Source organism: Amia ocellicauda, chromosome 3 (genome assembly GCF_036373705.1).
Source record: "Amia ocellicauda isolate fAmiCal2 chromosome 3, fAmiCal2.hap1, whole genome shotgun sequence".
Lineage (NCBI taxonomy): Eukaryota > Metazoa > Chordata > Actinopteri > Amiiformes > Amiidae > Amia > Amia ocellicauda.
Window position 1 is genome coordinate 12,500,531 of NC_089852.1, and position 23,386 is coordinate 12,523,916.

A 23,386-nucleotide genomic window follows, 5' to 3' on the forward strand; every position below is an offset into this window, starting at 1 on the left:
CTTAAGAGGCAATCCACATGGTGTGGGATTATACTGTCGAACTGGAATCCTAAACACCTGAAATTGTACTGCAAACACATGCTAAACTCTGCTTGCTTCAGCCCAGAAAATTGTTACTAAGTTGAGACTTAGTAAAAGAGATTATGGGAATGATTGCGTGCGTCATGCATCAGATTTCGTGATCAATTTGATCAGAGCTGCCAATAGACCCCCTGCACGGTCAATAAATTCCCTCCTCTTCTGCTTGTTACATCCTTTGGCTCCACGATCTAGGCAGTTGATTTTGCCCTGCTAGACTATAGGACCAATAAAGTCTAACATTGAATTTTGCCTACCATAACCTGGTAGCCCATTAATTACATATAAATTAGATAAATATTTACCTCAAAGGGTTAACTTAAAGATTTGTTTAATTACAATTGTAATATTTTCACAGCCACTGTGGAGAATGTTGGAGAATATATTTTTTTTTGTATTGCATCAACAATAATGCGCTGCATAAAATCAATTTTACAAATGCCACTGTTCAGCCAATGTTGAAGATTCACCACCACTTTTCAGTTTATTTCATCACAAAAAAAAACCTCTCTCTGGTTTCCATGGTAGAAACTTTAATCAAATAAGAGATGGAGTTGTTATTGTTTTCTACAATTGAGAACAAACTGAAGTACAGGGATACAACCTCTGATTGCTTACGTAGTCAAGTGTCAGCTGCTTTATGACAGGCATGCAGCTATGGAGATTGAAAAGTAATTGTTTTTGCTCAAGTCATTTTTTCATCAAAGTATGGCTTTGGTAAGCAGTTACTTGCATATTGACTTTTCAGTCTATAACCATTACTTAGAAAACATCCTTGCAATCAGAGTGCAGTCTTTAGTGTTATATGATTTACATTTATATTGTACATCTAGATGGGTGAAAATAATTCAGAAAACTGCTGAACAAAATGGCCACATATATTGTCGGAATACAGAAATCCTTATTTTCAAGAAAACATCCTGTCTTGCTTCACTCAAACCCAAGACAATACAGTCTTCACTAAAACACTAGATGAAACATACAAGTCATCAATTTCTTTAACTAGATTATGGCATGTGCGCTAATCAACTTAAAGACTGCCTACATTGTTGACTGCCAAACCTCCCAGTTACACCCTTTATGTTCCGAATCATTAGAGTATGATTAGAATTCCTTTAAGGCAATTGTCATTCACTTTTTTTTTTTTTTTAATCTGTCACTTGGCCCAAAAAGGCATTTGAATATAATCAACATAAAAGGTCAAGCAATAACTAATCGCTCAAACAGCTAATTGGAAACAGTGGAGCGACTCTGATGGCATGGTTTACTGGAGCATCAATGCATTCCGGTGATAAATATCATTGGGAGGTTTTTCTCTCTTGTCAGCATGACAGGTGGACAACATTCAGTGTTCGCTGACCTCACACCGAAGGACACTCCGGGGAGACCAGTCCACTTTCAGAGAGAAAAAAAATGAGAGTCAAAAATAACCCCAATGCTGTCACCATCGTCATGGCAGCCTTTCTCTGTGGAGGCCTGTTGTTATTATGGGCCGTGGGAGGGAAGGAAAGACCACACTGCCTCACTTTCCTCAAAACAAAGCTGTAATTAGACAGGGACAGGTATTAGTCATATTTTTGGACATGGTATTGAATTGTTGCCACCTAGTCAGCCCAGGTCTTTAGGCAGCAGCTGGACTGGCCGGCTCCATGCCATTGACAGCTAGAGCTGAGCTCAGAAGAGTCCTGCATTTATGAAAGACTATTGCCATGCACTTCCTGTGAGTTTACTTGCTGCTCACCCATATAACAGTCAAAGGTTAGGGATAGGGCTGCAGGTCAGGGTTGGGGTCACGGCTCATACACGTGATCCACATCAACGCTGAGAGGGAGCAGATGAGACACTCACGGGTTATTCCTGTGGTTTTCCTATGTTAATTTCTTACTAATTTGCTGCCATTATTGTAAAGCGTTACAGTTTCTCCTGATGAAAAAAACAAATTCGCGTAGCAAGGTAAGACTGAGAAACTTCTCAGCATAAAACCGAAAAAGAATGAAAGAATAAAGAACAATTAAAAAAAGGGAAAGGTGAGAGACAATTTAAATTTACCCTACAAAACAGGTTCTTCTCTATCAATGATAATCCAGTCTAGTTCTCCTTGGTTTTAGTTTTGGAGAGTACCCACATATCTGCAAAATCAACACTGGTGGCTGCATTGTACTTTAGAGCTGAGTAAACAGCAAAGGACAAGAAAAACACACAGACATGGCACGCCACAGGGAACACTGCCCTGAAGGAGGCCAGAATGATAAAGAATACTGGCATGAGCACAAGTTTACCTCTGGTATTCAGCTTTTGTCATTATTAATCACCCACTACTTTTGTTAACTTGGTCTGGTTTCCATGGAGACTCTGCAAATGATATACTTTGCAGAATGAGGCATCCAGTTGGGGGAACTATTGTTATATTAATTTATTTCAAGAACAAAGTGCTTAAGCAGAGGCTTGGCCAATTCCTTGTGCCTCCACTTTCCTAATGGCTTATCACTACCGCACTCATACTGACCAATTATTCATCTAAACAGCAGCGGTTTGCAGAATAAATTATTATTGTTATGTCTTTTGTGGGTATATTTATACTCAGACTATAGTCAGACAAACAGATCTGAAAAATGTATGAATCAAACAAACATGAGTTTTATCCTGTGGAATAGCAGCAAAGTACAGTTTTGGCCGTACATTTCAGATCCCGCAGTGGATTGACTATTGCTGTATCATAAATGCACTGCCAAAACCATCTCGACTGTGAAACAGTTTTGAAATGGAAAACATAAAAGGAGAATAATATATCTAAACTGACAAATGACAATTCTGATATATATACAGTAGAAAATGGAGTGCAATTTGGAAGAAACAGCACGCTGTTGAAAGCAAATCTACCCTTTTGCTTTAAGAGAAAAGTATTTGCTCAATGCATACAAACAGTGCTCACTTTGAAACCTGGTCACTAAATGCAAAAATGATACAGAAACTGCAGGAAACACAAAGAAGCTGGGAAAGATGTATGCTTAGAATAACAAGAAGAGATAGAAAAATTAATAAATGGATTCAAGAACAAACACATTTTACATAATCAAAAGAGTGAAAATGTTACAATGGCAGTGGGCCAAATGTACATATTTGATCTGTTCTTGCAAAGGAAGCTATCAAATGGATCCCAAGAGATGAAAACACACCTAGAAGACGACCATATACAAGATGGGAAGATTAAATAATAAACTTTGCAGGCGTGACATAGAAAAGAGAAGCTGAAGATCAAAGCAAACATCTTGGGGAGGCCTTCATCCAGCACTGAATTGATATAGAGTGATGATGATTATATATATTTTATATTATATATATATATATATATATATAATTATAATATATATTTTGCTATAAAGTAGGGGGAAGTTTTAACAGGAACAGAAATAAATGGTACTGCATCCATATTATCAGCTGATGGCCCATTTATTTCAGGGCTTTTGCCAATAAAGAGAACTTACTCCATGCTAGGTTCCTCCACTACCAGAAATATAGAGAAAGGAAATAAAGACAAAAAGCAGCTGTCAAATCCAGCAAGCAGCTGGACTGATAAATGGCTGTTGAGGAGGGACATGGTTCAGTAACTCGGAACATGATTTTAATAAAACTAATAGCAGAGTTAATTAATTCTGGGAAGATTTTAGAAGCTGTGGAGAATTTAATCTCGCTCATATGTGTTTAATTAATTATTTATGACAAAGCAGACCAGATGCTGCTCCACAGTTTTCAATACCTGCCCGCCCCCCCAACCTCATATATATATATATATATATATATTTAATTCCATCTTAACCTTGCAGTTGGGCTTTACCACTCAATTGAGAATAAAAGGGTCACCCATGAGAGAGAGAGACTTTCAATACGGTGAGAGTCACAGTCTCTGTATAAAGGAATCCTTTCACCAGCTTTCACACATCGAAGACTATGAATAATAAGAGGCTTTTATTCACTCAGAGAAAAATAAATAGAAAAGCGCTCAGCTGGGTTTTAAACTAAATTATTTTGGGGGAGTGAGTAAACCAAGAGGTGAGGGAGATCCAATATTTAGGCTCCATGGGATAATGATAGATAGATAATGATACACATGACTACATGGCTCTTGTTTCTTTGCTGTCATCTTATAGGGGAGATGCACTTCTGAACACTGTTCAATTTAAAGAGATGGGAACTCAAGGTGAAAAAAAACAGTAGCTTTGATGCTGTGGATGGCCAGAACTTGTGCATCCCTCCTATAACACACTACCAAGCTTTTGTATTAAAACAAATTACATATGTTATGTTAAACCTGTTGTTTAAGGATTGTATTTGTGCACACATAGATATTGTTACGTTTTTTCTGCAGGGCTACTGTGACATAATGAGTGATGCCTGTAATATAATGGACAAGCCACATGTAGAGAGGCTACACAATCATTTTAATGCTAATAATCCTGACATTATAAGAAAAAATGTTCTGAGCAGTTGAGGCTATTTAAAAGGATGGATTTCTAATTGTATGCCATAAAATCTAAATTGCTGTTCAATTTCAATGAAGTTATAAAATTGATGGATTTTTCAAAGGAATCCATCTTTCTCTCAAATGAACAGAACCATTCTGATCATTTCTCATTCCACTGCCATTATTCAAAAGAATATGATTACTACAGCCCAGCCTAGTTGCTGTTATCTCCAATGCAGACACATGCTGGCCTGCTTTAATGATACATGTCTTTGAAGGAAGGGAAGCTGGTCTAATGTATCATGCCTGATTGTAATTGCATATAATTAACTCAAGGCTATTTGGACAATTAATGGCATACCAAATGTTGTTCAACAGTGATTCATCTTTGCTTTAAAACCATACCGGGTCCTTACCAAGCACCCATTTTTGCATGAAGACTGTTAGCAGCAATAGCACATAGAATAGCACATCATTGAGCAAGAGTCTGGGAAATGTTGTAAGTACTATGCTGTAGTCTACCAGAAGCCCAATCAAACCATGTGAGTGCTTGTGCTGCCATGTTGGAATGTGTGCAAAATGTAACATCCAAAAACCTATTCTCTGTAATCCCAGTGCAGTTTACAGCTCCACTAATGCCATTCAAAGGTGTCCTCCACCCTAACAATCACCATCTGGATTGTTGCTACAATCGTACAGCATAGGAATTCAATCTACCAGTCTCATAACCTCACAAACCTGCTCCAACACAGGAAGCTTCCCTCTGAAACCCATACACACATTCTGCCTCTCCTAATTCCTATTTCCTCAGGTGTCAGTGTTGGTATGCTTTGAACATCTTGACCAGCACATCGCACCACATGTTATTGTGTTGAAGGTCACCTGGAGGAACACTGTACGTACAATCAAGTAACCAAGTTCTGATTCACCACCTAACTGAGAAAATTACTGCACAATGAAGTGTCGCTGATTGTGGAGATAAAAATAGAACTACAAAGGAAGTGAAGAAGGATTTTGAGAGTGGCGTAATTAAAGCTGATATCATCCTGTTTGCCACAGCAATGTACAGGCTGAGCTGGTGTCAGGATGTCAGATTTGAGGATAGAAAATGAGTCAAATGCCCTCTTAGTTGCGTCATTTCAGGCATTGTGCTCCTGCTCGTCTCTTTAACCTTTAGCCCCAAGCCTTTCAGTCGAGTGAAGGACTGTAGGCCGCGGTTGCTAGGAAACACTCACCTAGACCTCCTGCTGCAATGACTCTTCCACCCAGATAGCCAGACACGAAGTCAGCTCGCTTCTCCTTCATCCGAGATGTGCGTGTGGGCTTGTTCCAGATCCCTGCAAGGGCACACAACACAGCCATTGTAATGGACCACCGTGAATAACAGGCAGTATAAGCGGAAGTCCATGTTCAAATCCACCTCACATTGTGCAACATCCCTGGGCTAAAAGGACAGCTTACTTATTAAAGGACTTAACCACATACATGAAACAGAGGGTTCACCAGGGATCTCCAAATATCCTTCATTACTGTGCAGCAGTGTTTCCCAGCCTTGGGGGTGCATTCCCATTCCCACCTACTTACCTGACCAACCTTTACCTGCTTCAGTGCTGGAAACACCTGACAAAGTTGAGAAACGAATATCATTAGGTCCATTAGGGGTTCCATTAAAAGTTCAATTGGAACTGATCCCACAGAGTCAGAGGCCCTGGTGTATACTGATAAGGTTTTTAGCAAATTAAATCTGTATTTTTACTTGTAGCGATAAAAAAAACCTTCAATGTTGTGCAGCGATTACGCTTTAATCCCCACAACTATCTCACTAAATGATAGCTTTGTGCCAGTTGCTGGAGAATATTTCAATTTTCTGCATTCCTTAGCCAGTATCCATGTAAGAAGCCAAAGAAATCCCTCCTAGCAGCCTTCCCTGTGGCTATTTTACTTGAGGACAGTAGAATCAAAAATTGGGCATTACGAGTCACAAAATGTAATCACACCAATTTATTATTACATTATTATTACACTATTTATCATTAATTAGACAAGGTCAGAACTATTTTCAATACCTCACTTGTTTTGCAGATAATTAGACACTTGATTTTTATACTGGCCCTGTCCTTTTCACAAGAAGTCAGGATATTCAGCTAAATAATAAAAAAATAAATGTGTCTCAAATCTGTAAAGGCCTGCTAATTCAAATTAGCAATTAAAAAATGGGGTTGTAAGAATACAAATAAATCCTACTTCAATATTTAAAAAGGCATAAACAAAAGTGTCCATTAAAAAGAATACGGTGGGCTGAATTAAAACTAGGAATGATATGCGTAGCTTCTCAGAGGACAAAGAATTTCAAGGATCGCAATACTGTGCTTAGAAACTACTTGTGGAGAAATGATTCACGCACACCTGTTTATCTTCTGATATGACGGAGTCTGAAAAAGGTTAATCTGAACAGACGTGGTGAAAGCAGACATAGGAGCTCTGCTCTTAGTGTAAATGTGAACGTGTCTGTACGACAAACGTATATATATCGACCCGCTGGAGCGCTGAGAACCGAGTGCACTTCTTCCATCAGCATGAATTAAATCCTTTCTAAGTGGATAATAACAATCTGCCACAGAGTATCTGCATCCCCAGTCCATGGGATGAATTGGGCCGGGGATTTTCTGTGGTCAGAAGTTCTTAATTATAGAAGGCAGGTATTACAATTTTCACTCAAGCTGGCTGTGCAAAATATATCCAACTCCTGAATAATTCATGAGAACACTTTAAGCTACTTGTACAACTAATTTGTGTACTTGAATGACTAATTACGTATTGTTGGCACTCGACTGCAAAGCTCCAACAAAGGGACAGAGAGGGATGTTCAAACAGGAAGAATCCCTTGATGTCCTTTAAGCGTGAAGAAGAAGTGGTAGGTGCACAAAGAAAGTTGAAGTGCGCAGACAATAGAGTGATTTAAGAAGTTAATCACTTCACAATCCAAGGCTTTCCGTGCATAAGGTGCATGGCATTTCTTATACATTGTTAGTCCACAGAATTTCTGCTTCTGCTATGAATGACATACTACAGGTAAAACAGATAAAGGAACAGATAGATAACCTTAGCAGACTTCATCCACTGGCCCTGGTATTAAGAAGATCAATAAAAAGGTTGATATGTCAAGGGCCTAATGGAGCATAGGTTTGTTATAGGCCCAGAATGGCACAGCTCCTTCTGTTAGCGTTTTATTGTTATTTTATATCCTGCACTAAAGCTTCCTCACCTCAATTACTCACATTTAAACCCAGTTCCACACTGTGATGGATGTTTTAAAAACACCTTCTATCTTTCCTCCTACACTGTGACTTCCTTATATGGTCATGGGGTTTATTTTAGGTTATAACATAATTTGACAGATGGATCCTGACTGGCTAGCCATCAGACAGGTCTTTAGATTTGTCATAAGAACAGAACTGACATTTCAGACAATTTCAAAAAATGTGCCCAAGATATCAAATCATTATTTGAAACCATGTGTGAACCAGGCTTTAGGTTTTTAGAAAAGCAAACCATTGAAGGTCGTATTTAGTGAGACTGGAGAATTACAACCCCCAAACAAAAGATGAAGACAACAAACTGGTATCACAACAAAAGACAAAGCAAGAGTAAAAAGGCAACAGTATAATTATGATAACAAACTTCTACAATGCTATAATGGAACACAACTAAAGCTGTACAACATTACACAAATAGTTTCTTAATGACACCAGATCTGTATATTTGTAAGTCAGCACTGTTTGCAATTATAGGCAGTTAATAGTTTAAGCACCTTTCACACATGTAAACATAAAACAGAGCTCTATGAAGAATTACTGTGAACCAAGACTAAAATCATATGGATCTCTCAGACTATGGGGGGAGAAAAAACATTGGCTTTGGATTCAGAAACATTGTCACCTGCCTATGCCTTTCCTCAGTAACGGCAATAAAGTACTGTTTCTGCAGGACCAATTGAACAGGATCACTGTTCCTCTACGTACTGTACCATGCTCTATTTCCACTGAGACGTGTGTTACTGAATCAGCTGTACTGAAGCACAGATCTGTTTTTGGATTTCGGAGTGGAGATGATTGACGAGCCAGCTGGGTAATATTAACAACTGCTTACAAGCTGGGTACCTGTTCATACGCTTAGCTTCCAAAATCAATCAATCATCTCTTGTTTCAGAAGTTCATCTTACTGTTTTCTTTTTAGAGAGAGAGAGAGAGAGAGGTATAAATTGCCCGCCTGCCCTCCCGAATGTGAAATGAGCTTTTCAGTGGGCTCAGCACAGGGTGAAAGACACACACTGAGAGCAATGCTATTCCCAAAATGTTTCAAAGAACTTGCCGATCTCCACACACTAGATTCTAAATAAAACCAACATGTTGTTCTTTATATCTTTTAAAATAATGTACCCAGGGAGCTGAATTAAGTATTTTCCTCCTGTTGTCTTCAAGTTTGTGTTTGTATTCATTCAAGGGCTGAGGGCAGTTGTTTGTTAAGACAGATACTTAAATGGCCTTGTTTGTCTGGGGTCACAGCTTCTGTCTTATTACATCACTTTACACAACCCGCCTCCCTGCCCTACCAATAATAGAATGCTACTACTGCATTTTTTTTCCCATTGGCAGCAACTTATTCAGGGAAATCCACACAAGCAGGGCAATTTCATGTGGAGACGCAGACAGACAAACCAGATTGAAGCAGCTTACAATCAGCACGATCCCACTGCCCTTAGTGACCTGATCAAATCAGTTGACACTCCTTACTACCCTGGGTTACATATTTCCAAAATATTATAGCATGTCCAAGAATTCATGCTAGGTTATTTGAATTAGATAGTTTTAATTTATACTGCCTTGAAACAAAAAAAAATTAAAAAGCTGATCGTGCTTAGTGTTGTTTATATAAAACCCAGAAGTGCCTTACAAAGGTTACATCCGATTTAAAGATATTTTCATTTTGTTTTCATGAATGCTCGTGTCTACTCCATCTGCAGTAGCTCCATTAGGACAGAAACAAAAAAAACTGCTGAGAAATTCAGACAGATATGGGATGACAGGTTGTAATAAACGGAATAGAGGGACAGATGCAATGGTTAGGGGAGGTTGTTTACAGCTAGCCTACTTCAGAAAAGGCCTGCCACAATCATACTGTTATGGCCTCATCAACGCCGCCTGAAATCTGTAACTCCAATATTAATCTGGATTTATCTGTGGGCATTAAATTAATTAGGTGCATCAAAAGAAAGAAAAAAGAAAAAGAAATAGAAAAATAAGAGGGGTGGGCTGCTACGAGTGTCTATGGAATGCCAGTGGCATTACTCCGTTACTGTGAAGTGAAACTAAACGTGAATGTCATGTTGAGAAAATCTCGCTCTCTTTTCCAAAAATCGAGCTTGGCAGCCTTTCAGAACTGCTAATGAATGTTAAGTGCCCAAAATATATAAACAGGCAGGGATCAGGGACGCCTTTCAAACATAATCATTCATTTAATGTCTAGCTTATAAACTGCATCCAGTCTGTCTTTACTTTGTGAGGAATGTAGCACTTTTTATCCCTGTTCTGTGAAATCCTCCTTTTTAGGACATGGGAAAGCTTTTTTCTGCTATAGTGCTCCTGAAATGTCTTTAACAACCTTCGGAAGCCGAATAATATAATGTTGTTTCACATGCTGTGCACTGATCACAGGGCAAAAATGCGAAATGCTAGACATCAAGAGCCTGCCTCCGTTTCATTCAATAAAACCTCTCCGAGTCATTTTTGTATTTTAGTCTTATCATTTCTCCTTGGAGATGATCATAACAATATTATCATTTTTTCCACATTTATTTCATTAGGAAAAGAGCTTTGGGATGGCTGTTGGGAATGTAATGTGGTCTTGACATCTAAAGTGCTCTTCAAACATTTTCTTTTCTGCACTACAAAACTGAGGATTTATTGAGATAACATATTTTCTCCATCAATGTATAACGAGAGAAAAAGATACGTATACATACAATTCAAGTGTCTCTTGATCAAAGCTTAACGGTTTATGACAATTTAACGACTAATTCCAGAAAGGAAAATAATAAAGCACTTGTTTTTCTGCTTTCAGTCCTTTAATATGCTTTTACAATCCTTCAACAGGAATATAGCAGATAGTACACAGAAAAAGAAGCAATTTAGTCAACCTTTTATTTACTTTCTGTTACTAGCAGCTAATGAGCAGCTTTCCCACCCAGTCATTTCTAGAAGTATCGCAGATATATAGCAGAACTGTGTAGTTAATCACAGATTCCTTCGATTCTCCATACAGAGAGATGTGCCCTCTTACTTAAGTTTGATATACCTCGGCTCTTGATTTCCACTTGTGAGCTAGAAGTGGAAGATTGATTTGGCTTCATCAACACAGCGCATCAAGGATTATGAATACTGGAAAAAGAGGAAATGTAACATTACACTACTACACTAGATACAGCTATTTATATGAAAGTAATGCATGCTCCTTTGAAGAAAAAGCCATGGGCATTTCTTGCTGATTGATTGATAAGACATAATTAACAGAACCTCAAATTGGGCATGTATTCAAATGCAAATGAGTGGACATGATAGCTCAGATTGATTAACCAAATTCAAGGATTGATCAGAGGAATCAATACATTAATCCCGGACTTTCATGGTGCTGATTAAAATGCTCCCAAGCATTTGTGTATTGACTTATTTACTCATTTATTTGCACCCCACACTTTGCATACTGATGAGAACAGAAGGAATAGTGACAACATATTTTGCAGACCATATTTTGCATTTTAATCAGGGTGAAGATTTCCATTCTTGCCTTGTAAAATGGATCGCAATGCACAATCACAATAATGCTCTCAAGTACCCATGTGCACTGCAGCACATATTCATTCTGATTGTTTCCAATGGGGAAATCTGGTCAGCCTGGCCAGGATGAGGATGAGATTGAGATGCAGATGAGCTGAATATTTATGTTATAGATTTCGGATACATGGGATTTTCAGATACAAAAATACATAGATGTCTAATATTAACCAAAACCAAAACAAATTGCTAAAACTGCTAAACTCTGGTCTCATTTCAAAATGTCCATGTTTGTTGATTTTCTGTTCCAAAACCTTGAAGATGAGGAAGTCTTCACACCACTTGTAAATACTTATTTCCTTTCAAATTTTATCGTGCTTCCTCTTACTACAACAACAAAGGATTTTTTTGTTGTTGTTATGTACCATCTCTCCCAAGTAAGCAGGAACTGAGCCCACAAAAGGCTTGCATCACTGAAATTCTCTCCTCTGTTGAATAATGACAAGGATGAAGTAGAGCATGTCAGAAGCATTTTACCAGCAGATAAAATAGAGCCATAAATTGAGGAAATGGACCAATCTGGATTAGCATACCATTGTATGTTTCCTTGAGCAATTCAGAGGTTAAACTCTCATCTGTATATGATTTTCAATATATCCTCCATATCTGTTCTTGTTAACAATTTTGTAACAGTTTACATTGGATTAATGTTTCTACTTTATCATGCCTTCTTTCAGTCTAGCATCTCTTCAAAGGCGATGCCTGTGTCTGCCAGGTTTATCTCCAATTGTCCTCCATGAAGTTACGGTTCCTCGTGGGATCTTCAGAAAGATCAGATTGCAGTTTTTCTTGCCTCTCTGAATACAAACGAGGGCAGCATTAAGACATGACTCTCAGTTTTCTTCAAAGCCTATTTATAGCAGAGTGCCAAGAAAGCATAATCTTTCATTCATATGCAAATGCTCAATTACTATAATTAGTTACTTAATTATACCCAAGAATGTAAAAACCGGCATACATAAAAAGCACGCCAATCTGGGCTAATAAAGTCCCGGTGACGTGTAGGTAAAGAGGGTATTTGTGAAGCAATTTGCATGTGTTCATTAATTGATTCAACTTTCTAATTAAAAACAAAAGTCTCGAGTCATTTTAATACCGGAAAACAATAGACCCTGAACTGAAGGGACCCGCTCCTTTAAATGTGTCTAACATAACTGTTCCTTTCAGAAATGGCTTTGTTGTTCTGAAATATACTGCAAGGAAAACTACAGGACATTGAAATTATTATGACAAACAAGGTTTTTGTCCTCATAATTTCAGGGGGGAACCAAGAATAGGACAGGTTCAGCTCTTTGATACCTTTAGTCTGAACTTAGGTAAGGCTACAAGTCTAATTAGTTTCCAGTTCTCCTTATCTTGACCTCAGAGGCCTTTAGTCGAGAGAAACACGTTGACAGGAACACCTTCAAACCCACTGGCATCGTTTATTTTTCCACAGGACATCAACACCTAGGGTACTAATCCATATGAGCATCTGGAGTGGACTGCACACAGCCAAGTGGCTAGACACTGGTGTGTTTGCGTTGGCTCCACTGTGTCTGTGTGGTGTTGTGTCACACACGCAAACACATAAATATTACAGTATTTCTCTGTCAAGGCTGCTCTTTTCATCACGCTGGGCCCGTAAAATGCTCTGTCATTTGCTCACCTTGTACAAGTGGAATATACTTGTAAGCTCACAGCAACAGTCCCAGCGGCTGCTACACAAACCTAGTTGCTGTTTGGCGAGCAGAACAGAAGAAAGCAGCTGACACCTATCTTCTGCATATTCAGTTCACTTTATTTCTCCATCCATTCCAACAGTTTCTGGCAGCAGCTTAAGAAAGAATTGATTTTTCCACAGAAGAAGAAGAAGACTGGAGTTACTCTGCGAAATCAATTTAATGTTTTATCATCTCCGGGTGGAACATATATTTCAAGGACTCCCCCTTCCCTCTCAATGTTCCCAGCATCACATCTGGAGTAGCAGGGCAAAATACCATCAATTCACTTTGAAGAAGCCTGCTTTACATCAGTACGGCTCTGCTGACTGTGTGCCCCTCTGCCCCGTTGCTAAACAAACAAAATGCCATCACTCTGGCTTTCAATTCCGTCCAATTGGAGAACCAGTCAGTGCCATCAAATGGAGGCAAAACACACACACACACAACATTACAGAGACGGAGTGCAGATGCTACTATTTCTAGTTATTACATAAAACACAGCAGCCTTAAGAGAAAAATAACCATAGAAAAAGGCACGTTTTAAGGAAAACTGAATGACAAACTACAAGTGTCTGGTTGCCTTCTGGGTTTATTGACATTTACTTATTTAAAAACTATTCAAGTGGAACTATTATTAAGATGCATAAGTCATCCATCATGGAATGCAATATTTTTATGGATTACTTAATAGCATTCTGAAGGATGTCTTTAGAAATCCTCTATTGTGAGAATCCTGCAGGTTTTCTTGTGACAAATTCAATAATTAACAGAAGTTGCACATCCTTGGTTTAGATCAGGGTATACGTGATCCCAGTCTTTAAAGATGGGTCCAAAGTTGGACAAAACTGTTCTAGGCCATCCTTCTGGCCACACAACCACAAATTGGTAAACAAAATCCTTGCAAACTGCTAGGTGCAGCAAAGGGAAAGCGAGTCATTGTTTCGAGGAGTCTTGTTGACATGCACAAATAAATCATGCATGAACTGCTCCATTCATCCTGTTACTTGACAGAGTTATGCAACAAGATCCTCATAAGTATAGAATTTCCAACATTTTCTCCCTGAAAAAAAAGGCTGCATGATGTGTCACACATTCCTGCTTCATTAACGCTATAGCAAGGCTCTGCAACCAAGGCCCATCAAGACCATGACAAAAGAGTCAAAGATGATCTGCAGTCACACCAAAACTCAAAGAGGAAAACAAAAAAATCTATTCCTTTCCTCATTTTACATTCAGCTACTGTTCCAGCTCTATCTAGAAGCAGTCGTTCTTGTTCATCAGCACTGAATGGATTATCAGAGTGTTTTTTATTTTCTTTTTTGGTTTCTCACCTTTCAGCCTTGAATGCCTTAATCCACCGGCCCAATTAAAGGGCCCCAGTGATGCTTTTAAGACGGATCATTCAAAATCACTTGGCAATCACAGAGTACGCCTGTATTCTCAAAGTAGCTCCAGGCAGCATCACAAACCAATCAGGTACGGTCTCCAGCGAGAGTCCCCTGTGGCACAGAATAAGCGATGTGTAGATCAAGGCTTTTCTCTTTTGCTACCCGAGTGGTGACATCATGATTGACACACGCTCCTGGAAAGAGCACTGCAGAGACTAGAGGAAGGAAGGCAACTCCATGGGCACAAGGAACAATGCTAGCACATGAAACCTTGTCAGCAGGGGCTTGTTTGCTCATTTTAATTGGAACACAGTTTTATAGTTAATTCCCATTTCACAGGCAACACATCTGGTGTGCCCTGAAATTGATTTATTTTTATTCCCCCACTCCATTTTGTGACACAGTCATGGAATCTTAATGGCATAATGGTGAAAACAACATAACACTGTCTCCACTGAAATGCATATTAAAAATCAAACTACATACAATTCCAGGCAAATACATTCTTAGATGGAGTGGTGAGTTTTCAGACTATTGCACTAAAACATACATCTGCAACAGGATCTGAGCATTTAAGGTACAGTGCGGTTAATTAAATATTCAGTGCTATTTCTTAATGTGTGGTTCCAGAAGTATATAGTGCCTTGCAAGAGTATTCATCCCCCTTGGCATTTTTCCTATTTTGTTACATTACAACCTGTAATTTAAATAGATTTTTAATTGGATTTCATGTAATGGACATACACAAAATAGTCCAAATTGGTGAAGTGAAATGAAAAAAATTACTTGTTTTTAAAAATTCTAAAAAATGAAAAAGTGGTGCGTCCATATGTATTCACCCCCTTTGCTATGAAGCCCCTACATAAGATCTGGTGCAACCAATTACCTTCAGAATCACATAATTAGTTAAATAAAGTCCACCTGTGTGCAATCTAAGGGTCACATGATCTCAGTGTATGTATACCTGTTCTGAAAGGCCCCAGAGTCTGCAACACCACTGAGCAAGGGGCACCACCAAGCAGGTGGCACCATGAAGACCAAGGAGCTCTCCAAACAGGTCAGGGACAAAGTTGTGGAGAAGTACAGATCAGGGTTGGGTTATAAAAAAATTACCGAAACTTTGAACATCCCACGGAACACCATTAAATCCATTATTAAAAAATAGAAAGAATATGGCACCACAACAAACCTGCCAAGAGAGGGCTGCCCACCAAAACTCATGGACAAGGCAAGGAGGGCATTAATCAGAGATGCAACAAAGAGACCAAAGATAACCCTGAAGGAGCTGCAAAGCTCCACAGCGGAGATTGGAGTATCTGTCCATAGGACCACTGTAAGCCATACACTCCACAGAGTTGGGCTTTACTTACAGGTGGCCAGAAAAAGGCCATTGCTTAAACGCAAAAATAAGCAAACCCGTTTGCTGTTTGCCAAAAGGCATGTGGGAGACTCCCCAAACATATGGAAGAAGGCACTCTGGTCAGATGAGACTAAAATTTAGCTTTTTGGCCATCAAGGAAAATGCTATGTCTGGTGCAAACCCAACACCTCTCATCACCCCGAGAACACCATTCCCACAGTGAAGCATGGTGGTGGCAGCATCATGCTGTGGGGATGTTTATCATTGGCAGGGACTGGGAAACTGGTCAGAACTGAAGGAATGATGGATGGCGCTAGATACAGGGAAATTCTTGAGGGGAAACCTATTTCAGTCTTCCAGAGATCTGAGACTGGGACGGAGATTTACCTTCCAGCAGGACAATGACCCTAAGCATACTGCTAAAGCAACACTTGAGTGGTTTACAGGGAAACATTTAAATGTCTTGGAATGGCCTAGTCAAAGCCCAGACCTCAATCCAATTGAGAATCTGCGGTATGACTTAAAGATTGCTGTACACCATTGGAACCCATCCAACTTGAAGGAGCTGCCACAGTTTTGCCTTGAAAAATCGGCAATAATCTCGGTGGCTAGATGTGCCAAGCTTATAGAGACGTACCCCAAGAGACTTGCAGCTGTAATTGCTGCAAAATGTGGCTCTACAAAGTACTGACTTTGGGTGGGGGTGAATAGTTATGCATGCTCAAGTTTAGTTTTTTTGTCTGATTTCTTGTTTGTTTCACAATAAAAAAATATTTTGCATCTTCAAAGTGGTAGGCATGTTGTGTAAATCAAATGATACAAATCCCCAAAAAGTCTATTTTAATTCCAGGTTGTAAGGCAACAAAATAGGAAAAATGCCAAGGGGGGTGAATACCTTTGCAAGGCACTGTATTAACAGCAATGTTCTTTGCTGAAGGAAATCATTGGTAATGGATTTGCAATGGACTAGTCCTTATCAAAACCTCTACAGTATTTAATGCATTAGTCACTTAAGGGTGTAGATCATACACCACACTGCACCAAGCTACCTTCAGACTCTTGTCTCTCCATACTTCCCCTCCAGACCGCTGCGGTCTTCCGGTGCCAGAAGACTAACTCTGCCTCCTCTCCACTATCCTTCCTCCAGAGCCGCTCCTTCTCATCCCTGGCCCCTAAGTGGTGGAACGATCTTCCCACCGAAGTCAAAACAGCAGAGTCCTTGACCTCCTTCCAGCGTTTACGTTTCAGACAGTACTTGTAATTTAGTCCTTTACTCTCATGTAAGATAGCACTTTACAATGTTTTATCATACTTCTTGCCTTGCGTTACTAGTACTCGTATTATTTTGATTTCCCCTATGCTCCCTTTCCCTTGGCCCTTGACTGTGACCTAACATCTTGTCTGCACTCAGCATGTACAATCCAGGATGTAAGACCTCATATATTATATACACTTGTGTAAATTGGAATTTGTAAAATGTAATATGCTTTGAATTGCACTGTATTATGTAAATTGGAATTTGTATTTCGCTTATGTTTTGTAAGTCGCCCTGGATAAGGGCGTCTGCCAAGAAATAAATAATAATACCTTGCATATGATATCAATTTTCCCTTCATTTTTTCAAATCCTTCAACCAGGGTTCTGAAGGATTGTTGGTCTTTTATATTTTTCCCCATTATTTGCCATTTTGATCAAACACAGCTTTTGAAAGGACAGGTTCGATCAACATTTGCATATTTTCAAAAGCTCATTTAGTCTTGCTAAGCTTTTGTAAGTCCTTCAGAAGTCTTATTTCTACTGCAACATTAGAATATGTGGGGGAAAAAGGAATATGAATAAATAACGGTAAATCCCACAGAACACAACAGACACAGTATTAGGAGGGCCCATCAATTAAAATGTTTATTTTTTGCCACACTAACTGGCGGCAATCCACCGTCACTAAGCATTATTTAATCTAACATAGAGATCTCTGTTAACAGCTAAAGGAGTTAAGGTCTGCTTGTGACGTATTCACAACAAACTCAAAGTCACACAAAATATGGGGATCCCTGAATATACATACACTGCATTTACAAACTGTACCATTCAAAATGATTACACATTACAAATATACTGTATAAAATGTGGTAGACCATTTGGAAACTAAAATTTTGCAAAGTGTGTAAACTATTTTGGAAAACAGGTGTTTGCAAACAAAAAATAAACTAAATGTAAACCTTCAGAAAACTAAACTTTGCAATGCGTAAACTTGTTCAAATATAGCTGCATATTTCCATTGTGTTTATAACCCTAAGTAAACCATTTGTGAAATGATGGTTTACATAAATGTTTACAACCTGTGTAAACCTTAAGTTTAATATGGTTTACATATGTTCACATATGTTGTAAACACAACATTTCATTCAGTTATTAATAAAGCAAACAAATAAAATGAGAAAAGGCAGGCCTTTGAACAAAAGGCTCTGTAAAGACAAGAATAAGTTATTCGTTAACACCTTATTCACATTACTTTTTTTTTCTTAATGAAAATTATTGTCGGAACTAAAAAATAATAATTCACCTATGGAGCAAAAACAATTGATGTTGGCTGCTCTCAATAGCTTTTTTTCTCACTTTTAAGTTAAGGCACTGCTCCAGCTCAAAAGTTGGTAAAATGCAGTTGAGCAAACAGAGAACAAAACTCAGAAGACCAAGAGCTCTGAATGCAGTGTCAGGACAATGGTGATAATATAATGCACTGCTTGAAGCACACATAACAGTACGTGTGGAAGTCTTGAGTTAAATCATCTATACAGAAAAGATATTCAGTTCATCACCAAGCCAGCACACAATACAGCACCCTTCGGTTTTGGTTAGACAGAGTAAGAAAGAAAGTCACTGAAAAAGCTGATACAAACTCTGTACAAGTAGTGTGAAGAGCAATTAAATAATGTAAAGCAGTCCTTCTCTAATGCAATCAAAGATAAGATGTGAATGCTCGGTCTTATCTTTCACTTCCTTTACAGATAAGACTAAGAGTTTACTGTGAGATCGAATTCTGGGGACATTTACAATAATTATTTTCCAAAGATTTTCTTGGTTTCCAGTCTGAAAAATAAATTTAAAAATCTGTATTTTCATAATATGTAAATGGTGACTGCTGAAGTTAAAAAATAAATAAATAGAGTGGGTTTGAGAAGGAGATGATATTTAGCTAATCTTTGAATTTGTAATGTTTGATGCCTTGTGCTGAACTGTATTCTTGCACTTTGTATTGCACTTATGTTGTAAGTTGCCCTGGATAAGTGCGTCTGCCAAGAAATAAAAAAAATAATAATAATAATGATCTGTGCTTTTCTTTAATTAAAATGGAAGATGACATGAGAACAAGTTCCTGTCAAGTTATATTTTCTTAACAAAGAAACAAAGTTGGGAGCGTTTTGATTAGCACGGTGACTATGGGTGTTTTGCAGCCAACAATTTATTTCTGGTAACATTTGCGGTTTTATGGAGCAAAGATCAATACATATACAAATCCCACAACAACCCGATCCAGCTCACGGATGCGCAGTATTAACGGATGACACCAGGGGTTAAAACGATTGAAATTCATGATTCAAAATGGATATAAGCCCTACTATACAGTCTGTTGATGTGGGGATTGACAGATAGATTTCTCCTAAAGGCCAGCACTTATTTCAACTTCTGCAGCTAAGCCTCTTGCTGCCACTGACCAGCTTAGGAGCTATGTAATCAATGAGAAGTATTTTTGGAACCACGGTTAAAACCTTCCCGAGACTTCACTGCGATTGCTGTAGCGCCGGCCAAGACAGGAGAGGGCAGAGAAGAAACACAGGTCGAGCACATTCGACTCTTTCAGGACATTCCCAAACCACACCACTTTCTCATCAGCTTCAACTACATGGCAATCCGGTTTAACCACATCGAAAAAGGCCTTCCATATTGATATATGATTGGTTTTTGAAGGCAAATAATATTGTTGTTGTCTTACTTATTACTCACAAAATGTAATAAACCCACAAAAAACACAAAAAACCCACATCCAAGGAAGAATGGGGGAGTGGCCAAAGGTATTTTTTAACAGGAGCATATATGCACAAGAAAGAGTGAAGCCTACTGCTAATTTAAGGGACTTTTAATTGAAGATTCCCAGACTAATCTCCCACCAGACAGTCACACACAAAAAAGATTACATCCATTCCCCATGCCATTCATCTTGAGAATTGATGCAATGCACCGCTGCTTATCCAAAATCCAATTGCGATGCTGTTTACTAGTAATACTTTACTAGTTAAGCGTTCCACACACTGGCTTACAGCATTTGCCATATGTTTAGCAAGTGGGGCGCAGCAATTAGCAGATAAGTGTAATCAGTAATTGAAAAGCAGACCTTGAATCAGCACTGGCTATCCAGAAACAGGTGATGTGGTAATGGAATTATCGAAAAACACTGTTGCAGAGAGGAGTACAGTGGAATACATTAACTCAGTGTATCACTCCGGTGAATATTTATGAAGGGGATAGGAATACAAATATTCATGACTAAAGTGCCTCAAGACAGGCATGATATACAGCCTGGACAAGTTACGAAACAGTGCAAGCTGTTTACATAATTCCTACACACACAGAAAAATGCACAAGTAAGAAAGAAACAATTCAATAACACTGCAACTTGCAAGTGAAAAGTCTTCTATTATGTTGCATTTTTCAGAAAAGTGATTACATTTTTGTTGTTGTTGTTGCTATTTTTAAATGACCTGGCCAAGAATAATTAATACATAGGAAATGTCATAAGGCACATAAAACAACAACAGTAGATAACAGTTGTCCTGTCACCATCCAACCCAGTGTTTGTGACCAGTATAGTAATGTGTAGTATTACTACAATAAAACTATCTAAGCATTGTGACTTATATTAGTTCTATCTGCCAAAGCATTTAAACTAATACATTAACATTGGAGATTTCTAGCATTGGCATTTTGGATTTTGCTTGAAGTGGCTTTAGAAGTAATGACAGCTTTTGCCTGATTGTCAAGCTTTATCATATTGGCTCAATAATCTGCTGCAAGCAAAAACATTATTTGACTTTTACTCCCATTTGCTTTTGACAGTAGTCCCGCGGGATACGGTTAAACCTGGAACAGTCAAATGCATACAAAGCAGCCACATCCCAATGCATTTCTGCACCTCATAATCTCTGTATCTGTATTCTGCTTGGCTGCAAATCCTGCCAGACTGTGTCCCCTACATAGCATGTGATTCAATCACATTTCCTTTAGCTCTCAGAGGACTTGAGTGGTTGTAAAATCTTTTTACCATATTGCCATTCCCTCCACCTTAGACACACTCTTACTGATCGGCCAGTGTCTGGTGATGACTATCAATGATGAACTTGGTGGTTAAAATCTAGGGTCATGTGTTCACACTAAGAGCAGAGCTGGGGGAAAATGCAGCTGACAACTCCAGGCTCAAATCCCAAAAGGTCTAGTGTGGGAGTGGGTAAACCTCTTTGTGCAAAACACAACATGGAACTTCTTAAGATAGTGTGGCAGCTGCATGCAATTTCCTGGTTCAGTTATACTAAAGTGACTCTGGGCTGGAACAAATGATTTGAAGGTTTGCTGACCTCCATTTGAGCAGATAATTATGCTGAACTTTTCTCAGGGTATAGGTGAGTTTGTGCCTGGTAGTACTTCTAGGTCTTGGCAGCTCTAAAGCCATATGACAGCCACAGCAGTGGAGCGAACAGGTTCCCAGATTACCAAGGAAGCAGTTACTGTTGTTGTGTTTGAATGTTTTCTGCGTTCTGTTTCTCACATATCAGCATGCTTGGAAATGCTGCAGATGTTTATAAAGCTAATTCTTCAATAAACCACAGCTCTACTTACCTAGGACACTGCTATGGATTGTATGTCTCCCAAGAGGCATATAGATTGAGGATGGAGTTTAATGGTGATAGTGGGATGCTATCTAATGCATTTCCTTTGAAAAAGTACTTATCATGATGGGATGCATTCAGCACAGGGATGCCTATTTAGATCGATAGTTATGACTAACCATCACTGATTATAGGAAAAGCATCTTCTGATAATCTGATTTAAGAATCCCTCTATAAAATTGAATTAGTCTGATGAAGGCTTTATACAGGAAATGTGCTGCATTATCAAAAAATACAAATATTACTATTAACCCATGTCAAAAACCAGGGACATTAGCCCGTAAAAGAGTTTTCCTTTCTTATCATTGAATGGACTGATACAGACAATAATACATGGACTGAAAATTGATGAAAAGGAGAAGGCAGGTCACTGAGCTTGGCCTCTCTATCCCTGAGGTGTGTGCAGTGGAGAGACAGGAGCCCATGGGGATGTCACCCTTCATGTTCAAGAGTGGACAGAGCCAGTCAGCAAGTGTGTGGATAAGGTCACCCTCCAATGTCAAGGGTTACACAGAAATTAAGTAGCTCCTGATATACGACAGCAGCTGCTGTGGTTGACTGACCTTGTGCGGGCCTTCTTAAGTAAGCCCTAGGACCAGCTGGCACTTAAAATTCTTTTGATAGCATTCTGGCTTTGCAATGTGAAAAGCAGCAGCCATTTTGGCCAATCGATAACAATTCCAGGATATGAGCATAAGGTTTAGTCTTTCTTGGGCAATGTTTGAGCAGGACTGTAGCTGAAAAATAACGAGTGACTCCAAACTAATAAAAGGCATATTTATGGGCAATTAATTGTAAATAAATGCTTTTTTTTTTTTTCCTGTTAATGATGTGGAAAAGGAATCAGGGATGGAGTTGGAATGCTGTCATCTGTATCCGAGAGAATTAGAAACCAAGCTTTGTTAACATATGTAAAGTTTAAAGAGAGAGAGAGAGAGAGACAGCAGAGATAAATGAGACCATATGAATTCAAAGTGCGTGCAGTCACTGCCCGTCTCCCTGTCCCTTAGAGAGGGAGGTTAATAAACCAGAGACTAGTCGCTGTAATGGCACACGGGACACTGACTGTTAACAGGGTTAATATACAAGTAAAGTGCAAAGAGCTGGTAATGACTGCCATGGTCAGACACACAGAATTAATGTGCCTTCTGGAGAGGGTCTGAGAGTCAAGATGCTAAAATAAGCAGGGTTAAAGAAAAAGGGGGGGGTCAACAGTCTGCCCTCCAATCTGTTCTCAAAGCGTTTTCATTACTTCACTGGGTGCCTCTGCTGTCCTCACAAGAGGCAATCCAATCTAGTCAAAATTAATAGGTTTTACCTGCTGAATATGCCCAAGTGCCTGTTCTCATATTCAGGCTGCCTTTTACTCCTTGCATTTCCTGTCTGGAGGTGTCTACACACCCCAATGTTAACTGTTTCCTTGAGGAAGTCCATTCTTTAAGCACCCTCTTCCTCCTTCTCCTCTAACACACCTGTTTCTCATCTTATAGCTTTTTGAGTACCAATTACCTGGACTGTTTTTGCGTGAAACAACGGTGCGTGTATTGTAAACTGGGGAATCGT

General features: G+C 38.9%; 1 protein-coding gene across 1 annotated transcript in view; it reads right to left on the reverse strand.

Moving 5' to 3' along the window:
* klhdc8b (kelch domain containing 8B) overlaps positions 1–23,386 on the reverse strand; it is a 96,450-nt gene that overhangs the window by 8,530 nt on the left and 64,534 nt on the right. The window contains exon 5 of the mRNA XM_066698196.1: positions 5,776–5,877. Coding sequence (XP_066554293.1) covers positions 5,776–5,877 — 102 coding nt within the window. The remainder of the gene's footprint in view (positions 1–5,775; positions 5,878–23,386) is intronic.